The sequence below is a fragment of the Clinocottus analis genome, unplaced genomic scaffold (genome assembly GCF_023055335.1).
Source record: "Clinocottus analis isolate CAN_PGR_092001 unplaced genomic scaffold, fCliAna1.0.p SCAF_5, whole genome shotgun sequence".
Taxonomy (NCBI): Eukaryota; Metazoa; Chordata; class Actinopteri; order Perciformes; family Cottidae; genus Clinocottus; species Clinocottus analis.
Window position 1 is genome coordinate 6,109,713 of NW_027176207.1, and position 20,870 is coordinate 6,130,582.

Below are 20,870 nucleotides of genomic sequence, written 5' to 3' on the forward strand. Positions count from 1 at the left end.
CATCCTTTCATTCAGCTGTTGAAGTTTTTCTCTCAGAGTTTCAATTGACTTCATTTTCGTCATGAGTTGATCTTCTCTTATTTTCAGTTCAGACCTTTCTTCTTCCATTCTGTCCTTTTCAGTGTCCAACCTGTGTCTTTCCATTTCAGTACTTATCTTCATTTGACTGAGTTGTTCTCTCTCTTTACTGATGGTGTTCATGGCAGCTTCAACCTCTTCTCTCTCGCGATTGAGATCCTTCCTCCAAATATCCAGTTCCTCTCTGTCAGCCAGTACACTGTTCTTGCTGGTTTCAAGTTCTTGTGTTTGTCGTTTGAACTCATCTTCCTTAAGTTCTTGTTCTTTTTGTTTTAAGATGATCATGTTCATGTTGTTCTGAAGTGTGTCTCTCTCTGTCTGAAGTTGAAGGGTCTCTTCTTTAATGTTTCCTTTCTCTCTGTGTATCTCATCAAGCTGACTGTCTGCAAGTTCTTTCTTCTTTTGTAGCTCAGTCATTGTGATTTCCAGCTTGGAGCTTTTCCTTTGCATATCTTCTTTCTCTTGTTCTAACATGTCTCTTTGTTTCTGGATCTCCAACCTCTTGAGCTCAAAGTCCAGTTTCTCTTTGTTCATCATCTCAGTCTCTCTATCCAGATCATATCTGTCTTGTGTCAGCTCTGCCTTTAGTTTGTTACCATCTTGTTTGTCCAATTCAATCTTCTGCCTCCATTGGTTTTCCATGTCTTCTCTCTGGATGACCATGTCTGATAGTATACTTGCCAGACTTTCCCTTTCTCTCTCTATCAGCTCAGTGTAACAAGCCATGTTTTCCTTCTGGTCATCTTGAGCTGCAAGCTTTTGTTCCAATACAGAGTACAGCATCACTGCATCGTCATTGTTTTGTTGTAATCTTTCCATCTTCTTTTTCATGTCCTCACACATCCTTTCATTCAGCTGTTGAAGTTTTTCTCTCAGAGTTTCAATTGACTTCATTTTCGTCGTGAGTTGATCTTCTCTTATTTTCAGTTCAGACCTTTCTTCTTCCATTCTGTCCTTTTCAGTGTCCAACCTGTGTCTGTCCATTTCAGTACTCATCTTCATTTGACTGAGTTGTTCTCTCTCTTTACTGATGATGTTCATGGCAGCTTCAACCTCTTCTTTCTCGCGATTGAGATCCTTCCTCCAAATATCCAGTTCCTCTCTGTCAGCCAGTACACTGTTCTTGCTGGTTTCAAGTTCTTGTGTTTGTTGTTTGAACTCATCTTCCTTAAGTTCTTGCTCTTTTTGTTTTAAGATGATCATGTTCATGTTGTTCTGAAGTGTGTCTCTCTCTGTCTGAAGTTGAAGGGTCTCTTCTTTAATGTTTCCTTTCTCTCTGTGTATCTCATCAAGCTGACTGTCTGCAAGTTCTTTCTTCTTTTGTAGCTCAGTCATTGTGATTTCCAGCTTGGAGCTTTGCCTTTGCATATCTTGTTTCTCTTGTTCTAACATGTCTCTTTGTTTCTGGATCTCCAACCTCTTGAGCACAAAGTCCAGTTTCTCTTTGTTCATCATCTCAGTCTCTCTATCCAGATCATATCTGTCTGGTGTCAGCTCTGCCTTTAGTTTGTTACCATCTTGTTTGTCCAATTCAATCTTCTGCCTCCATTGGTTTTCCATGTCTTCTCTCTGGATGACCATGTCTGATAGTATACTTGCCAGACTTTCCCTTTCTCTCTCTATCAGCTCAGTGTAACAAGCCTTGTTTTTCTTCTGGTCATCTTGAGCTGCAAGCTTTTGTTCCAATACAGAGTACAGCATCACTGCATCGTCATTGTTTTGTTGTAATCTTTCCATCTTCTTTTTCATGTCCTCACACATCCTTTCATTCAGCTGTTGAAGTTTTTCTCTCAGAGTTTCAATTGACTTCATTTTCGTCATGAGTTGATCTTCTCTTATTTTCAGTTCAGACCTTTCTTCTTCCATTCTGTCCTTTTCAGTGTCCAACCTGTGTCTTTCCATTTCAGTACTTATCTTCATTTGACTGAGTTGTTCTCTCTCTTTACTGATGGTGTTCATGGCAGCTTCAACCTCTTCTTTCTCGCGATTGAGATCCTTCCTCCAAATATCCAGTTCCTCTCTGTCAGCCAGTACACTGTTCTTGCTGGTTTCAAGTTCTTTTTTTTGTCGTTTGAACTCATCTTCCTTAAGTTCTTGCTCTTTTTGTTTTAAGATGATCATGTTCATGTTGTTCTGAAGTGTGTCTCTCTCTGTCTGAAGTTGAAGGGTTTCTTCTTTAATGTTTCCTTTCTCTCTGTGTATCTCATCAAGCTGACTGTCTGCAAGTTCTTTCTTCTTTTGTAGCTCAGTCATTGTGATTTCCAGCTCAGAGCTTTGCCTTTGCATATCTTGTTTCTCTTGTTCTAATATGTCTCTTTGTTTCTGGAGTTCAGACCTCATGAGCTCCAAGTCCAACTTGTCTTTGTTCATCATCTCAACTTCTCTATCCAGATCATCTCCGTCTTGCTTCTGCTCTGCCTTCAGTTTGTTACCATCTTGTTTGTTCAATTCAATCTTCTGCCTCCATTGGTTTTCCAAGTCTTTTTTCTGGATGACCAAGTCTGATAGTATACTTCTGAGACTTTCCTTTTCTCTCTCTATCAGCTCAGTGTAATAAGCCATGTTTTCCTTCTGGTCATCTTGAGCTGCAAGCTTTTGTTCCAATACAGAGTACAGCATCACTGCATCGTCATTGTTTTGTTGTAATCTTTCCATCTTCTTTTTCATGTCCTCACACATCCTTTCATTCAGCTGTTGAAGTTTTTCTCTCAGAGTTTCAATTGACTTCATTTTCGTCATGAGTTGATCTTCTCTTATTTTCAGTTCAGACCTTTCTTCTTCCATTCTGTCCTTTTCAGTGTCCAACCTGTGTCTTTCCATTTCAGTACTTATCTTCATTTGACTGAGTTGTTCTCTCTCTTTACTGATGGTGTTCATGGCAGCTTCAACCTCTTCTCTCTCGCGATTGAGATCCTTCCTCCAAATATCCAGTTCCTCTCTGTCAGCCAGTACACTGTTCTTGCTGGTTTCAAGTTCTTGTGTTTGTCGTTTGAACTCATCTTCCTTAAGTTCTTGTTCTTTTTGTTTTAAGATGATCATGTTCATGTTGTTCTGAAGTGTGTCTCTCTCTGTCTGAAGTTGAAGGGTCTCTTCTTTAATGTTTCCTTTCTCTCTGTGTATCTCATCAAGCTGACTGTCTGCAAGTTCTTTCTTCTTTTGTAGCTCAGTCATTGTGATTTCCAGCTTGGAGCTTTTCCTTTGCATATCTTCTTTCTCTTGTTCTAACATGTCTCTTTGTTTCTGGATCTCCAACCTCTTGAGCTCAAAGTCCAGTTTCTCTTTGTTCATCATCTCAGTCTCTCTATCCAGATCATATCTGTCTTGTGTCAGCTCTGCCTTTAGTTTGTTACCATCTTGTTTGTCCAATTCAATCTTCTGCCTCCATTGGTTTTCCATGTCTTCTCTCTGGATGACCATGTCTGATAGTATACTTGCCAGACTTTCCCTTTCTCTCTCTATCAGCTCAGTGTAACAAGCCATGTTTTCCTTCTGGTCATCTTGAGCTGCAAGCATTTGTTCCAATACAGAGTACAGCATCACTGCATCGTCATTGTTTTGTTGTAATCTTTCCATCTTCTTTTTCATGTCCTCACACATCCTTTCATTCAGCTGTTGAAGTTTTTCTCTCAGAGTTTCAATTGACTTCATTTTCGTCGTGAGTTGATCTTCTCTTATTTTCAGTTCAGACCTTTCTTCTTCCATTCTGTCCTTTTCAGTGTCCAACCTGTGTCTGTCCATTTCAGTACTCATCTTCATTTGACTGAGTTGTTCTCTCTCTTTACTGATGATGTTCATGGCAGCTTCAACCTCTTCTTTCTCGCGATTGAGATCCTTCCTCCAAATATCCAGTTCCTCTCTGTCAGCCAGTACACTGTTCTTGCTGGTTTCAAGTTCTTGTGTTTGTCGTTTGAACTCATCTTCCTTAAGTTCTTGCTCTTTTTGTTTTAAGATGATCATGTTCATGTTGTTCTGAAGTGTGTCTCTCTCTGTCTGAAGTTGAAGGGTCTCTTCTTTAATGTTTCCTTTCTCTCTGTGTATCTCATCAAGCTGACTGTCTGCAAGTTCTTTCTTCTTTTGTAGCTCAGTCATTGTGATTTCCAGCTTGGAGCTTTGCCTTTGCATATCTTGTTTCTCTTGTTCTAACATGTCTCTTTGTTTCTGGATCTCCAACCTCTTGAGCTCAAAGTCCAGTTTCTCTTTGTTCATCATGTCAGTCTCTCTATCCAGATCATATCTGTCTTGTGTCAGCTCTGCCTTTAGTTTGTTACCATCTTGTTTGTCCAATTCAATCTTCTGCCTCCATTGGTTTTCCATGTCTTCTCTCTGGATGACCATGTCGGATAGTATACTTGCCAGACTTTCCCTTTCTCTCTCTATCAGCTCAGTGTAACAAGCCATGTTTTTCTTCTGGTCATCTTGAGCTGCAAGCTTTTGTTCCAATACAGAGTACAGCATCACTGCATCGTCATTGTTTTGTTGTAATCTTTCCATCTTCTTTTTCATGTCCTCACACATCCTTTCATTCAGCTGTTGAAGTTTTTCTCTCAGAGTTTCAATTGACTTCATTTTCGTCATGAGTTGATCTTCTCTTATTTTCAGTTCAGACCTTTCTTCTTCCATTCTGTCCTTTTCAGTGTCCAACCTGTGTCTTTCCATTTCAGTACTTATCTTCATTTGACTGAGTTGTTCTCTCTCTTTACTGATGGTGTTCATGGCAGCTTCAACCTCTTCTTTCTCGCGATTGAGATCCTTCCTCCAAATATCCAGTTCCTCTCTGTCAGCCAGTACACTGTTCTTGCTGGTTTCAAGTTCTTTTGTTTGTCGTTTGAACTCATCTTCCTTAAGTTCTTGCTCTTTTTGTTTTAAGATGATCATGTTCATGTTGTTCTGAAGTGTGTCTCTCTCTGTCTGAAGTTGAAGGGTCTCTTCTTTAATGTTTCCTTTCTCTCTGTGTATCTCATCAAGCTGACTGTCTGCAAGTTCTTTCTTCTTTTGTAGCTCAGTCATTGTGATTTCCAGCTCAGAGCTTTGCCTTTGCATATCTTGTTTCTCTTGTTCTAATATGTCTCTTTGTTTCTGGAGTTCAGACCTCATGAGCTCCAAGTCCAACTTGTCTTTGTTCATCATCTCAACTTCTCTATCCAGATCATCTCCGTCTTGCTTCTGCTCTGCCTTCAGTTTGTTACCATCTTGTTTGTCCAATTCAATCTTCTGCCTCCATTGGTTTTCCAAGTCTTTTTTCTGGATGACCAAGTCTGATAGTATACTTCTGAGACTTTCCTTTTCTCTCTCTATCAGCTCAGTGTAATAAGCCATGTTTTCCTTCTGGTCATCTTGAGCTGCAAGCTTTTGTTCCAATACAGAGTACAGCATCACTGCATCGTCATTTTTTTGTTGTAATCTTTCCATCTTCTTTTTCATGTCCTCACACATCCTTTCATTCAGCTGTTGAAGTTTTTCTCTCAGAGTTTCAATTGACTTCATTTTCGTCGTGAGTTGATCTTCTCTTATTTTCAGTTCAGACCTTTCTTCTTCCATTCTGTCCTTTTCAGTGTCCAACCTGTGTCTGTCCATTTCAGTACTTATCTTCATTTGACTGAGTTGTTCTCTCTCTTTACTGATGATGTTCATGGCAGCTTCAACCTCTTCTTTCTCGCGATTGAGATCCTTCCTCCAAATATCCAGTTCCTCTCTGTCAGCCAGTACACTGTTCTTGCTGGTTTCAAGTTCTTGTGTTTGTCGTTTGAACTCATCTTCCTTAAGTTCTTGTTCTTTTTGTTTTAAGATGATCATGTTCATGTTGTTCTGAAGTGTGTCTCTCTCTGTCTGAAGTTGAAGGGTCTCTTCTTTAATGTTTCCTTTCTCTCTGTGTATCTCATCAAGCTGACTGTCTGCAAGTTCTTTCTTCTTTTGTAGCTCAGTCATTGTGATTTCCAGCTCAGAGCTTTGCCTTTGCATATCTTGTTTCTCTTGTTCTAACATGTCTCTTTGTTTCTGGATCTCCAACCTCTTGAGCTCAAAGTCCAGTTTCTCTTTGTTCATCATCTCAGTCTCTCTATCCAGATCATATCTGTCTTGTGTCAGCTCTGCCTTTAGTTTGTTACCATCTTGTTTGTCCAATTCAATCTTCTGCCTCCATTGGTTTTCCATGTCTTCTCTCTGGATGACCATGTCTGATAGTATACTTGCCAGACTTTCCCTTTCTCTCTCTATCAGCTCAGTGTAACAAGCCATGTTTTTCTTCTGGTCATCTTGAGCTGCAAGCTTTTGTTCCAATACAGAGTACAGCATCACTGCATCGTCATTGTTTTGTTGTAATCTTTCCATCTTCTTTTTCATGTCCTCACACATCCTTTCATTCAGCTGTTGAAGTTTTTCTCTCAGAGTTTCAATTGACTTCATTTTCGTCATGAGTTGATCTTCTCTTATTTTCAGTTCAGACCTTTCTTCTTCCATTCTGTCCTTTTCAGTGTCCAACCTGTGTCTTTCCATTTCAGTACTTATCTTCATTTGACTGAGTTGTTCTCTCTCTTTACTGATGGTGTTCATGGCAGCTTTAACCTCTTCTTTCTCGCGATTGAGATCCTTCCTCCAAATATCCAGTTCCTCTCTGTCAGCCAGTACACTGTTCTTGCTGGTTTCAAGTTCTTTTGTTTGTCGTTTGAACTCATCTTCCTTAAGTTCTTGCTCTTTTTGTTTTAAGATGATCATGTTCATGTTGTTCTGAAGTGTGTCTCTCTCTGTCTGAAGTTGAAGGGTCTCTTCTTTAATGTTTCCTTTCTCTCTGTGTATCTCATCAAGCTGACTGTCTGCAAGTTCTTTCTTCTTTTGTAGCTCAGTCATTGTGATTTCCAGCTCAGAGCTTTGCCTTTGCATATCTTGTTTCTCTTGTTCTAATATGTCTCTTTGTTTCTGGAGTTCAGACCTCATGAGCTCCAAGTCCAACTTGTCTTTGTTCATCATCTCAACTTCTCTATCCAGATCATCTCCGTCTTGCTTCTGCTCTGCCTTCAGTTTGTTACCATCTTGTTTGTCCAATTCAATCTTCTGCCTCCATTGGTTTTCCAAGTCTTTTTTCTGGATGACCAAGTCTGATAGTATACTTCTGAGACTTTCCTTTTCTCTCTCTATCAGCTCAGTGTAATAAGCCATGTTTTCCTTCTGGTCATCTTGAGCTGCAAGCTTTTGTTCCAATACAGAGTACAGCATCACTGCATCGTCATTTTTTTGTTGTAATCTTTCCATCTTCTTTTTCATGTCCTCACACATCCTTTCATTCAGCTGTTGAAGTTTTTCTCTCAGAGTTTCAATTGACTTCATTTTCGTCGTGAGTTGATCTTCTCTTATTTTCAGTTCAGACCTTTCTTCTTCCATTCTGTCCTTTTCAGTGTCCAACCTGTGTCTGTCCATTTCAGTACTTATCTTCATTTGACTGAGTTGTTCTCTCTCTTTACTGATGATGTTCATGGCAGCTTCAACCTCTTCTTTCTCGCGATTGAGATCCTTCCTCCAAATATCCAGTTCCTCTCTGTCAGCCAGTACACTGTTCTTGCTGGTTTCAAGTTCTTGTGTTTGTCGTTTGAACTCATCTTCCTTAAGTTCTTGTTCTTTTTGTTTTAAGATGATCATGTTCATGTTGTTCTGAAGTGTGTCTCTCTCTGTCTGAAGTTGAAGCGTCTCTTCTTTAATGTTTCCTTTCTCTCTGTGTATCTCATCAAGCTGACTGTCTGCAAGTTCTTTCTTCTTTTGTAGCTCAGTCATTGTGATTTCCAGCTCAGAGCTTTGCCTTTGCATATCTTGTTTCTCTTGTTCTAACATGTCTCTTTGTTTCTGGATCTCCAACCTCTTGAGCTCAAAGTCCAGTTTCTCTTTGTTCATCATCTCAGTCTCTCTATCCAGATCATATCTGTCTTGTGTCAGCTCTGCCTTTAGTTTGTTACCATCTTGTTTGTCCAATTCAATCTTCTGCCTCCATTGGTTTTCCATGTCTTCTCTCTGGATGACCATGTCTGATAGTATACTTGCCAGACTTTCCCTTTCTCTCTCTATCAGCTCAGTGTAACAAGCCATGTTTTCCTTCTGGTCATCTTGAGCTGCAAGCTTTTGTTCCAATACAGAGTACAGCATCACTGCATCGTCATTGTTTTGTTGTAATCTTTCCATCTTCTTTTTCATGTCCTCACACATCCTTTCATTCAGCTGTTGAAGTTTTTCTCTCAGAGTTTCAATTGACTTCATTTTCGTCGTGAGTTGATCTTCTCTTATTTTCAGTTCAGACCTTTCTTCTTCCATTCTGTCCTTTTCAGTGTCCAGCCTGTGTCTGTCCATTTCAGTACTTATCTTCATTTGACTGAGTTGTTCTCTCTCTTTACTGATGATGTTCATGGCAGCTTCAACCTCTTCTTTCTCGCGATTGAGATCCTTCCTCCAAATATCCAGTTCCTCTCTGTCAGCCAGTACACTGTTCTTGCTGGTTTCAAGTTCTTGTGTTTGTCGTTTGAACTCATCTTCCTTAAGTTCTTGCTCTTTTTGTTTTAAGATGATCATGTTCATGTTGTTCTGAAGTGTGTCTCTCTCTGTCTGAAGTTGAAGGGTCTCTTCTTTAATGTTTCCTTTCTCTTTGTGTATCTCATCAAGCTGACTGTCTGCAAGTTCTTTCTTCTTTTGTAGCTCAGTCATTGTGATTTCCAGCTCGGAGCTTTGCCTTTGCATATCTTGTTTCTCTTGTTCTAACATGTCTCTTTGTTTCTGGAGTTCAGACCTCATGAGCTCCAAGTCCAACTTGTCTTTGTTCATCATCTCAACTTCTCTATCCAGATCATCTCCGTCTTGCTTCTGCTCTGCCTTCAGTTTGTTACCATCTTGTTTTTCCAATTCAATCTTCTGCCTCCATTGGTTTTCCAAGTCTTTTTTCTGGATGACCAAGTCTGATAGTATACTTCTGAGACTTTCCTTTTCTCTCTCTATCAGCTCAGTGTAATAAGCCATGTTTTCCTTCTGGTCATCTTGAGCTGCAAGCTTTTGTTCCAATACAGAGTACAGCATCACTGCATCGTCATTTTTTTGTTGTAATCTTTCCATCTTCTTTTTCATGTCCTCACACATCCTTTCATTCAGCTGTTGAAGTTTTTCTCTCAGAGTTTCAATTGACTTCATTTTCGTCGTGAGTTGATCTTCTCTTATTTTCAGTTCAGACCTTTCTTCTTCCATTCTGTCCTTTTCAGTGTCCAACCTGTGTCTGTCCATTTCAGTACTTATCTTCATTTGACTGAGTTGTTCTCTCTCTTTACTGATGATGTTCATGGCAGCTTCAACCTCTTCTTTCTCGCGATTGAGATCCTTCCTCCAAATATCCAGTTCCTCTCTGTCAGCCAGTACACTGTTCTTGCTGGTTTCAAGTTCTTGTGTTTGTCGTTTGAACTCATCTTCCTTAAGTTCTTGTTCTTTTTGTTTTAAGATGATCATGTTCATGTTGTTCTGAAGTGTGTCTCTCTCTGTCTGAAGTTGAAGGGTCTCTTCTTTAATGTTTCCTTTCTCTCTGTGTATCTCATCAAGCTGACTGTCTGCAAGTTCTTTCTTCTTTTGTAGCTCAGTCATTGTGATTTCCAGCTCAGAGCTTTGCCTTTGCATATCTTGTTTCTCTTGTTCTAATATGTCTCTTTGTTTCTGGAGTTCAGACCTCATGAGCTCCAAGTCCAACTTGTCTTTGTTCATCATCTCAACTTCTCTATCCAGATCATCTCCGTCTTGCTTCTGCTCTGCCTTCAGTTTGTTACCATCTTGTTTGTCCAATTCAATCTTCTGCCTCCATTGGTTTTCCAAGTCTTTTTTCTGGATGACCAAGTCTGATAGTATACTTCTGAGACTTTCCTTTTCTCTCTCTATCAGCTCAGTGTAGCAAGCCATGTTTTCCTTCTGGTCATCTTGAGCTGCAAGCTTTTGTTCCAATACAGAGTACAGCATCACTGCATCGTCATTGTTTTGTTGTAATCTTTCCATCTTCTTTTTCATGTCCTCACACATCCTTTCATTCAGCTGTTGAAGTTTTTCTCTCAGAGTTTCAATTGACTTCATTTTCGTTGTGAGTTGATCTTCTCTTATTTTCAGCTCAGACCTTTCTTCTTCCATTCTGTCCTTTTCAGTGTCCAACCTGTGTCTGTCCATTTCAGTACTTATCTTCATTTGACTGAGTTGTTCTCTCTCTTTACTGATGATGTTCATGGCAGCTTCAACCTCTTCTTTCTCGCGATTGAGATCCTTCCTCCAAATATCTAGTTCCTCTCTGTCAGCCAGTACACTGTTCTTGCCGGTTTCAAGTTCTTGTGTTTGTCGTTTGAACTCATCTTCCTTAAGTTCTTGTTCTTTTTGTTTTAAGTCTCTCTCCGTCTGAAGTTGAAGTGTCTCTTCTATAATGTTTCTTTTCTCTCTTTGTGTTTTATCACGCTGACTGTCTTCAAGTTCTTGTGTGTTTATCTTGATGTCTTTATCATTGAGATTATTTTTCCTTTTTCTAATTTCACGTTTCACATGAAGTTTTATTTTTGTTCTTAAAATGTCTGCCTTCTTTTTAATGCTGTCTTCCGATGGTTTATTTAATTGTAAAAGAAGAATGTCCTCAGAACCTTTTGAAGGTGTTTTTTCATCTATTAACACCTCTTCGTCATTATGCCCTTTTCCACTTTGGACGTCCTGCATTATTACTTTTTCTACATCTCCCTTCTTCTGCATTAGTTTCCTTTTAGTTCTTGGGACTTTCATTTCTTTCTCACTAGCTGCGTCATTAATCCGTCTTTTCATTTCATTGTGTTCTTTCTTTTCTTTCTGTTGTTCATGTGTTAGCATTGATACCTTGTTTTTGAGTAACTCCTGTTCATCGCCAAACTCTTTCCCTCTCACGAGTAAATCTTCAGATTTTTCTTTGATTCTCTCCTTTTCTCTTTTGATTGATTGATTGATATTGACTTTGATGACATCAAACTTCTCGTTCCCCAAATGTGTTTGCATTTGTTGCATGTTTTTTAAAGCAAGATTCATAATGTTCTTTTGTCTTTGAATATCCATCTTGATATTTTCCACCTCTTCTCTTCCCTGGGTTATATTTTTTGCCTGGGCCTCCATGTGCCGTTTTTGACCTTTAAAGTATTCATTCACATCTTCACTCTGTTTTTTCATGACTTTATATTTCTCCATACATGTCTGAATTAGTTCCCAGTGCTTTTGAACAAGATTTTGGAACTGAATGAACCACTCTTTCATTCCACCTTTGCTCCCGTCTTTTTCTCTTTGCATCTTTAGTTTCATGATCTCCAGTTCATCCCTCTCTCTGTTGATCCTCTCCAGTCGCTGTTCGAGCTCCTTCTTTCTCCTCTTTGTCTCCCTCTTGAGTGCATCTTTTTCAACTTTTACCTGAGCCCACATCTTTTTACCTTCCTGCTCTTTTTGAATGCCTTTTCGGATCATCTGTTGATTTTCTCTTTTTTCAATCTCCAACTCAGACTTCAATACTTCCATCTCTCTTCTTTCTCTTTTAACTTCTTCTAGTCTGATTTCAAGCCCTGGAATATCAATAATGGAATTTGTGTCTTTTGAGATTTGCTGTATCATTTTAACTTCCGCTCTGATTTCTTTTAATGGATGCTTTTCCAGACTTTTTTCATCATCTTCTGTGGAAACTTGGATTAGAGTAGTCTGTTCTTTGAATCTCTGTTTCTCCTCATCCAGCGCCTCCTTCTGCTGGTGCAGTTTTATCCTCAATATTTCTGACTTATCCATCTCTCTCATGGTGACTTCAAGTTTTTGCTCCAATTCTCTTCTTCTCTTCGTGGTCTCTCTCCTCAGCACTTTCTTTTCTCTTTGTATGTCATTCCACTTTATTTCACTCTCCTCCTTTAGCTTCATACTTTTTCTGAATATATGTTTACTTTCTCTTTTTTTCATTTCCAGCTCAGACTTCAGTAGCTCCATTTCTCTTATTTCTCTTTTAGTCATTTGCACTTTGTCATCAAGTTCCTGTTTCTGTCTTTCCATGCTCTCTCTTAAACAGTTCATCTTGTGTATTTCTGTCTCAGCTTTTCTTTCTTTGCTCACATTTTCCCACTCTGTTTGATTATGTTGATTCAGCATCTCAATATTTTTTTTCTCAATCACCTCCTCACATATAGACTTATTCAGAGGTTCAATTTCACCGTTCTTCTGATCCAAACTGTGCTCGGTCAGTAAGATATCCTTCCCCAACGTGTCCTTTTCTGATCTCAGTTGGAAGATTCCCTTTTCCTTTTCTTTTCCCATTCTGTTATTTGTCATATTGTCACTTTCTGTATCAGTTTTAGCTCTGTCATATTTCTTTATGTATCGCTCCTCTTTTTCAGTACTTTCAAATGTATGTTCTCTACTTTTATTCTGACAGATTTCAGAATTGACTTTTATTAGGCGAGCTCTTTCTTGGGATATTAAAGGAAGTCTGTTTTCCAGTTCTTGTTTTGTAGTCTCAATCTTATAGTTCAGGTCTTCCATCTGTCTCAGTTGTAGTTCAGTCTCCTTCATAACAATCTTCATGTCTTCATTTTTCAGTTTAGTTTTAGCAGCAATTTTCTCTATGGTGCTCATGACTTTTGCCATTTTCTCAAACTTTTTCTCAGTGACATCAGTTTGTCTTTGCAGTTTTATTTTCAAAATATCCAATTCATCTCTCTCCCTCAAAGTTTTCTCTAACCTCTGATCCAGTTTCATTTTCTGTTTTTTTGCTGCAGTTTTTGTCAATTTCATGTTACTCGTTTCATCCTTTAGATACACCTCCCTTTTCCTTATTGCAGCTTTTACAAGTTTCAAAAGCTCTTGGAATAGTTTCATTTCATGGATCAATCCATCAACTCCACTCTCTTCCTCCTCATCAAGTTTGTTGATATAACTTACTTCAGCGGGGTCTTCAAGTTCTAGATTTACTAGTCTTATGATTTCTTTTGTTCTATAAATCTCTCCTCGAAGTTTTTGTAAATCAGTAGAGTCTTTTTTATCTATATCTACAGTATGGGTCTGTATATTTTCACTTGACTCCTGACCTTGTTTTTGCTTCTGAACATCAATAACCTCTTGATTCAGCTTACTGCATTTCTCCTGTTTGTGCACCATCAATTTGTATTCAACTAGTTTGTGTTTGAAAACATTTGTGCTTTCTCTGACTCTAATTTGTAAACCATCTTCAAGCTTTGGTTTTTGACTTTGCAGGACATTTATACCCATAATGAGCCTTTCAATTTCTTGATTATTTTGCTCCATGTTCTCTGTGGCACACTTTATTTGCTCCCCTATTTGCTCCTGTTCCTCTTTGAGTTTTGACATCTGCTTTTTGATTTCTTCCATTTCTTTTGCACATTTTGTCTGATCATCATCGATTGATGTTTCTTCATGAATTATTGTCTGCATCTGTAACAAAACATTGTACTCTTCCTTCATGTCCACGGCAGGAAACTGGAATTCTTGTCTCTGTTTGTGCTCTGAATGTATATCTTCCTGTTCTTTTACTTCTTCACTTCGATGCCACTCTTCTAATGAAATGGACTGTTGCAAAGACATAGTGTCTTTAGTCATTTCATCTTCTGCATCTTCTTTGTCTGTAGGAGTTTCAAATGTTTGCTCTTTCACAGGGTCTGTTTCTTTCTGTGGTTCCTGATGTTTAGATGTATTACCTGAAAAAGTATTTTTGATTGCAGGTTCGGTCAATATCCATTCGCTGACCTGAGCTTTCATGGAAGTCATCTTATCCTTCACACAAAAAGAAATAATTGTCATTGTTTTTTCTTGTAGTTTGAATGTCAACCAACCAAAGAATGTCCCATGTTTTAATTTCATTGTGACATTATTTTTTTATTTGTATATTATCCTTGTATTAATTGTATTAATTGAGTAAAAACGACTTTGTTTTTAATAGAAGCTCACACTTTTGCATTTATAAGTGAGCGTTACAGTTGTGCATTCTATAAATCCCCAAACTCACTGCTACGCTGCAGTGTTGGTTGAAGTACTCACATATTTGACTTAAGTAAAAGTATACCAGACTTGAATAAGACATGCCTATCTAGCATCTGTCTCAGTAAAGGTTTGCTTTAAAAATGAAAATATAATGTAAGCAGTCATTTGTTGCTGTACAATTACTTTGACAACAACATATTACATTTGAACCTGTAAATGTACAAAAAGGAAAGTTTTGCGTTAAGTAATTAAACAATATATTTGTAATATGTAATGTGTCTTTAATTCATTAGTTGGGTTAGCTCGGTTATAAGAATATCTGTTTTATTTCTTATTCTTTCTGGGTTTTTTATTTCATGAATTTGAACAATATTGAGATACCTTTGAGCTGGCTATCCTCAAAATAATTAATCATTACATTAGATACAACATAAAATACAACTGTGAGGTTTTAAAAATATGGAAAGAATAATTATGGGCCCAAGATTAATAAAAGAAGAAGCATTTACTTACCAAGTTCTTTTTGACCTCTTCCTTGTTCTGATCCATCTTTCTTTGGACTTTGAGCATGTCCTCCCTGGTGAGGTTCAATTCTGCAGCAGCTTTTTCCATGCAGGCTTTCATCTCACTCATAGTCCGCATGGTAGTCATTGTGTCTTCCAGCTTTTCTTCCATCTCCTTCCCTTGTTGTTGTATCTTCACCTTCATGATTTCTACCTCATCCCTCTCTCTCATGGTTCTCTCCAGCCGTTGGTCAAGCTCTCGTCTTTTTTTTTTTACTCGGAAATTGCTCCATTGGATTTGGCTCTTTTCTTCCGTAAAGTCTCTTCTGCTTTGCTCTGTATCTCCTCTCACCCTATACAACATGCTTGGATCTATGTTGTCTTTCTCAAACTGGTTTTCTTTATGTTGTATAATATCTGTGGTTCTGTCCACCTGTTGAATTATTATCTTCTGCTCATCAAATCCGTCCTCACTGTGTTCTGACCTATGCTTCTTAGTCTTAGCTTGTCTTCCCGCTATATCTTCTTTAGCAGCTTCAGTGTCTTCCATCTCTCTTATCTCTTTCTTTGTCCTTTGTAAGTTGTCATCCAGCCCATGTGTTTGTATTTGAGAACTCCCCTGTTCAGACTTCATTGTATTATTTTCTGCTTGAGCAACCTGTCTGTAATTCTCTATGTTTTCACTGTCAGTCAGTATTTGAGTCCTGATGTTTTGTTCGGCATCTTCTTCAGATTGGACCAGTGCCAACGTTTTTTCTAGGTTTAGATTTTGCTCTTGCATATCAGTCTCCCAGTGTGTTGTCTTCATGCATTCTCTCTGCTTTTGATAATCAGATTTAATATGTTCCCCTCGACCACTCTCTGTCTTTAGCTCCTGCACTTCTCTCACAGTCACTTTCAGTTGAAGTTCACCCTCTTCTAACATCTCCCAAAGTTTCCCCATCTCTTCCTGGATTCCGCTGAAATCAAAATTGACAGTTTTAGAGGTGTCTTTTTCTTCTTTCTGCCTTTCCCAGCTTTGCATTTTGGTCCACCCTTGCTTCATCTTGTTGATATTTACATTCATATTATGTTTGATGTGGTAAATTTGATCTTGATGTTGGGAAATAGACTTTTTATTGATCTTTATCTCTTGCTTTATGTCTGCCATGCTCTCAGTAATTTGTTCTTTTACTTGCATTTCTTCAAGCATTCTTTTTGTATTTTCTTTAATTAGACTCAGCAGACTGTCAGCCATAATCTTCTCTGTGATCTCCTGCTCTCTTTTTATCTGCTCCATGGGTCTCTCATTTTCTTTTGATTTTGTCTGATCATATTTGATCATTTCCAACTTGTGTCGCTCATTAATGAGCTCATTACGGCGTCTTTCCAGTGTTTCCCTCTCTTGGTATATTTCAGTCTGCATTTTCAGAAGTTGCATTTTTTCCTGAAAAGCTTCATTTTTATTCTCCACGAGTTCCTCAATAACATTTTCTATCTGTAATCTCAGTCTTTTTATTAATAAGTGCAGCTCGTGTTTTTCAGCTGTGAGTCTGTCAATGTCCTCCTGTTGTATCTCTGCATTTGTCTTCATGTAGTCAATTTCATCTCTCTGACTTTGTGTCTCTTCCAAAAGTTTTTCAAGCTCTACCAATACTTGACATGTCAATTGTCTTTGTCTTGTAATGATTTCCCTCTTGGTTTTCATGATGGCTTGTGTTTGTTTATCTTCTATTTGCTTGCTGTTCTCCATTGTCCACTTATGTTCGGTTTCAGTCATTCTGCTGTTCTTTGCTCTGTTGGTCATGAAAAAGGAACAGAATATCACTTGCTAATTCACATCTGATACGATTTTAAACCAGGAGACAGAAGAAAAACATGATTGTGGAAAAAGTACAGAGCCTACGAAAAAATTGTTGAGCATGTTAATCCTCTTGAGTGAAACCTAAAACACAGGAAGAAAACATAAAGAAAAGCAAGTACAACAACATGTATCGTCCACTAGCCCGCCTTGGTTAATTAAAGATACTCTTCACTCACTGGCACAGTTAGATAAGTTTACATTTCTTCTTTCTTTGCTCCCTTCTTTTAACCTCTGCCTCCAATCAGAAGGACTTTGTCTTTACCAGACACTACTGTAGAGCCCCCTTCTACCTCACCGACCTGCTCCACCACCACCCTCCATCAGGCCCCTATACCTCACCGACCTCCCCCACCACCACCCTCCATCAGGCCTCTCCTACCTCACTGACCTGCTCCACCACCACACTCCATCAGGCCCCTCCTACCTCACCGACCTGCTCCACCACAACCCTCCATCAGGCCCCTCCTACCTCACCGACCTGCTCCACCACCACCCTGCATCAGGCCTCTCCTACCTCAACGACCTGCTCCACCACTACCCTTCATCAGCCCCCTCCTACCTCACTGACCTGCTCCACCACCACACTCCATGAGGCTCCTATACCTCACCGACTTCCCCCACCACCACCCTCCATCAGGCCTCTCCTACCTCACCGACCTGCTCCACCACCACACTTCATCAGGCCCCTCCTACCTCACCGACCTGCTCCACCACCACCCTCCATCAGGCCTCTCCTACCTCACTGATCTGCTCCACCACCACACTTCATCAGGCCCCTCCTACCTCACCGACCTGCTCCACCACCACCCTCCATCAGGCCTCTCCTACCTCACCGACCTGCTCCACCACCACACTCCATCAGGCCCCTCCTACCTCACCGACCTGCTCCACCACCACCCTCCATCAGGTCCTTCCTACCTAGCAACTGATAAGTTTAGATCTAAACAGAGGAGCGGCGGCTCGCCACAACATCGACTGAGACAGTAATGGCATTATGCAATTTTAATGTGTATATTAACAAAATAATTAATTATATCTCATTAATTTCGTTAAATCTCACTGGATTTATTCACATTTCTCACCAAAAACTACATTTTATACATTACAACACATCATTTGAACTTCATGATAATGATAGTCTTTACCTAATGATGTACTGTGTATAGTTTTTACAGAGAAGAGCTTAAACACACCGTGCAGCGACTGTGATTACTCTTGCATGATAATGATTACAATATAATAAGTAAAACATTGAAAATGATTTTAAGGTTTTTCCTGTGGAAAAACCTTAAAATCGTTGTGACAAATTGTGAGCTTTGTGTCTTCTTTACTCCCTGTACATACGTGGAGTGTGTGCTTGTTTGAATATGGCTGAAACACTGACACGCAAAATTTTAAAAATATGATAAACTGAAAAATGTCTATAGCCGTATGCTGATATTTAAAATGCATATTTACAGGTTTGTCTTACCTAAATAGGCTTTAAGCCCAGATTCCTCCTTTGAAAGTATCTTATAGAAGTTCACTTTAGATTGTGGTGTCACAGCTTCAGTGATGGTTGTTGTCTTCTGTGAGATCCCCTCCTTTATGATGGCTCCAGTTGATTCTGCTCCCTGAACTCCTCCAGAAGGTTTTTCACTACAAATGAATTGGATAATTTGGTGCTATCTGTTAAATGTTCTTTCAGTTTTCAAGATAGGTTTTCACTGTAACAAACATAAAATGCTCAAACCTATTATTTTAAACATGCAGAAGATGCTTTAAAGAGTTTCAGTAGAAGTTTATAGTAAAATTGTAAAACTGTGTAATGATCATGTGTAGGCAAGAACACATGAATAAGCATGGTCGAGAACCAAATACAATCATTTTAAGGACTAAAATAAACTTATCAAGGTCTGATAACACATTCATAACAGGTGTTTTTTTAATGACATCACAAGTTTGAGTAAGAATACAATTTGAATTTTCTAGAAAATTCTAAAAAACGTGCATTGCATTGCAGAGTTATAATATTGTAAGTATACATTTTTCTTACCTCATCTGCCCTTTGTCTTGAGTTGTGTAGAAAAACACAAAGTAAACAGCATAAGGCTCAAAGTCTTTAGCTAGTTATTTGAGGTCTGTGCTTGCTTGCTTTGGTGTTACACTCTATATATCTAGCAGGCTTGTGCTATTATCTTCAAAACATTGTATATCTCTTCTCTCCAGACATTTAGGAACCACAACCTCGAGTTGTCAGATGAATGTGACACCCAGAAAGTTGTTTATTATTCGATCGATGGGTGGGGCAACATCATGCTCTGAGTCTGGCATCAGCTGATAAGCTTGGGGTTAATTTTTTGGGCTTGGTGTATTTCCCTCAGCTGCGCTGAAAAGGAGTCCTTTCGTAAGCATTGAATAATTACGCATGAGCATGTATTATATTAGTACAAAAATGTGGCATTAGTTGATTTTATTGCCAATGTAACTATGGTAGAATATGGCATTTTTAAAACGGTTTCCATTAAATGTTTGGCTAATACTATGCAACTGTTTTGGTTTTTGAAGTAATCATGCATCAGAATTACCAAATAAATCATTTAGATAATGAAATGATCTTCTGGATAATATAGAATGTCAGTATAAAGACATCTTTACATAATATGCAAACAAAAACTAACATTTCTAAATGTCATGAATTAATCATGACATTTAGAAATGCTTTGTAAGGCATAGATGAGGTCACATAAAATACTTAACTAACGACTAGTAACTACCTGACTTAATTATGAATTGCAGTACTAAACACACGTTTATAAAGCATATGTTAACATAGTCCCAAAAGATTAGTGCATATCTAAGTCATTGTATGTATCAATAAATGCATGAATAAATTACATTACATTTTTTGTTAACATTTACTAAAACTTCATAAATGATCTTATTAATCATCTATAAGTCCTTAATAATTGGTCTGTAATATATACTACTTAATTTACAAATGGGGAAAACATAATTTATAAAGTATGAAAACCCAATCATGAAAGGCATCAGTCAATATTATTAATCAAAAATAAAACATTTATAACTGTGTTTATTAATTGCATACTAGTGATTGTTAATGTTGGAATAATGCTTTATAAATGATGATTGATTACGTGTTTACTGCTACTTAACTAATGCTAAATAGCATGTAGTTATTATAAAGTGCTACTATAAAATGAAACAGTTTTGTAGCTTTGTACTCTATGTGACAATCCCTTGGTTTCACTTTTATATTCTTTCTTTAATTTCTTTTGTTGATAAAGTAATACCAAAAATCATTGAATTGAATAATATGTATATGTTCAGGACATTTCTAACCACATCCATCCATCTCATCTGTTGCTCATCATCTCCTTGGCGCTCATCACGACAGCCTTTGAGCTACTATAAGGAGCCATCTTCTCCAAGCTCGACATCCGCATCACCTGGTCCGGATTCAGAATAAGTGGAAAACAGCATTCAACACACCAAAAGGACATTACCAGTCCCCGGTGATGCTCTTTGGTATAATTAACAACCCCGCCATCTTCCAAACCTTGGTGAACTAACGACATGCATGTTGGACCGGCCTGTTTTCGCTTACCTCGAAGACATCCTGATCCACTCCAAGAACCAAGAGAAACACATGCACCACGTCCAATCCGTACTTCAACAACAATTCCACAGTTTAATTTCTGGGATATATAGTTTCCCATGGCCATCAAAATGGACGCTGTGAAGGTTAAAGCTGTCACTGTCTGTCCCAAACTCCTGACGCTCTGCTTCACCTACCTCTGACTCCTCTTCCGTCCTTTTTTAATCCTGCCAAGTCATCCTCACCTCGGAGTTTGAGGAATCAGTGACTGCCATTGTCCTCCGGTGGACCCACACGGCCTTCAAAGGACACAGGACGCACTTCTGATGGGCCTTGCTCAACAAGAAAACCGTGGAATTCAGCAATACTTGCTCAGTCTGCATAGGGCTATTTTGTATTTTAAAAAGCGATGATATGCATAATTAAAAAGAGAAAATACATCCTGGAATTATTATTATTTTTCTTTCCTTTGTTCTATCATCAACCAATAAACCAGTAAGACTTATCCTGCTATATTAACCTCTTAAATAGTTTTACAAGTGTTTTCTGTATATTATACTTTTTGAAATTATTCAAATAGCCCTTGTGGTTGAGCAACAGATATTCTTTATTTAGTGTGGGTATGAGGCATATATATATATATATATATATATATATATATATATATATATATATATATATATATATATATATATATATATATATATATATAATAAAAATAATAGTACCTTTTATTTTTGTAGCGCTTTACACAGTACTCAAGACACTTAACATGCAAAAACAATTTGAACATTTGATCATTTTCGACAGCACATGGGCCCAACAGCAAAGTCAATCTACAATAGCCCCTTTGTAATTTTTCCTTTTTTTCTCTTCTATA

General features: G+C 38.3%; 1 protein-coding gene across 1 annotated transcript; it reads right to left on the minus strand.

Moving 5' to 3' along the window:
- Positions 1 to 5,064: 5,064 nt before the first annotated feature.
- On the minus strand, positions 5,065 to 18,515 carry LOC137802321 (trichohyalin-like; the record flags this gene model as incomplete). Its single annotated transcript, XM_068600120.1, has 5 exons — positions 18,428 to 18,515; positions 17,864 to 18,030; positions 14,560 to 16,324; positions 10,228 to 13,839; positions 5,065 to 5,400 (listed from the first exon to the last, which is right to left on the minus strand). Coding segments are annotated over exons 3-5 (5,697 nt in total), but the record flags the coding sequence as incomplete, so codon positions are not given.
- Between the last annotated feature and the right edge of the window lie 2,355 nt (positions 18,516 to 20,870).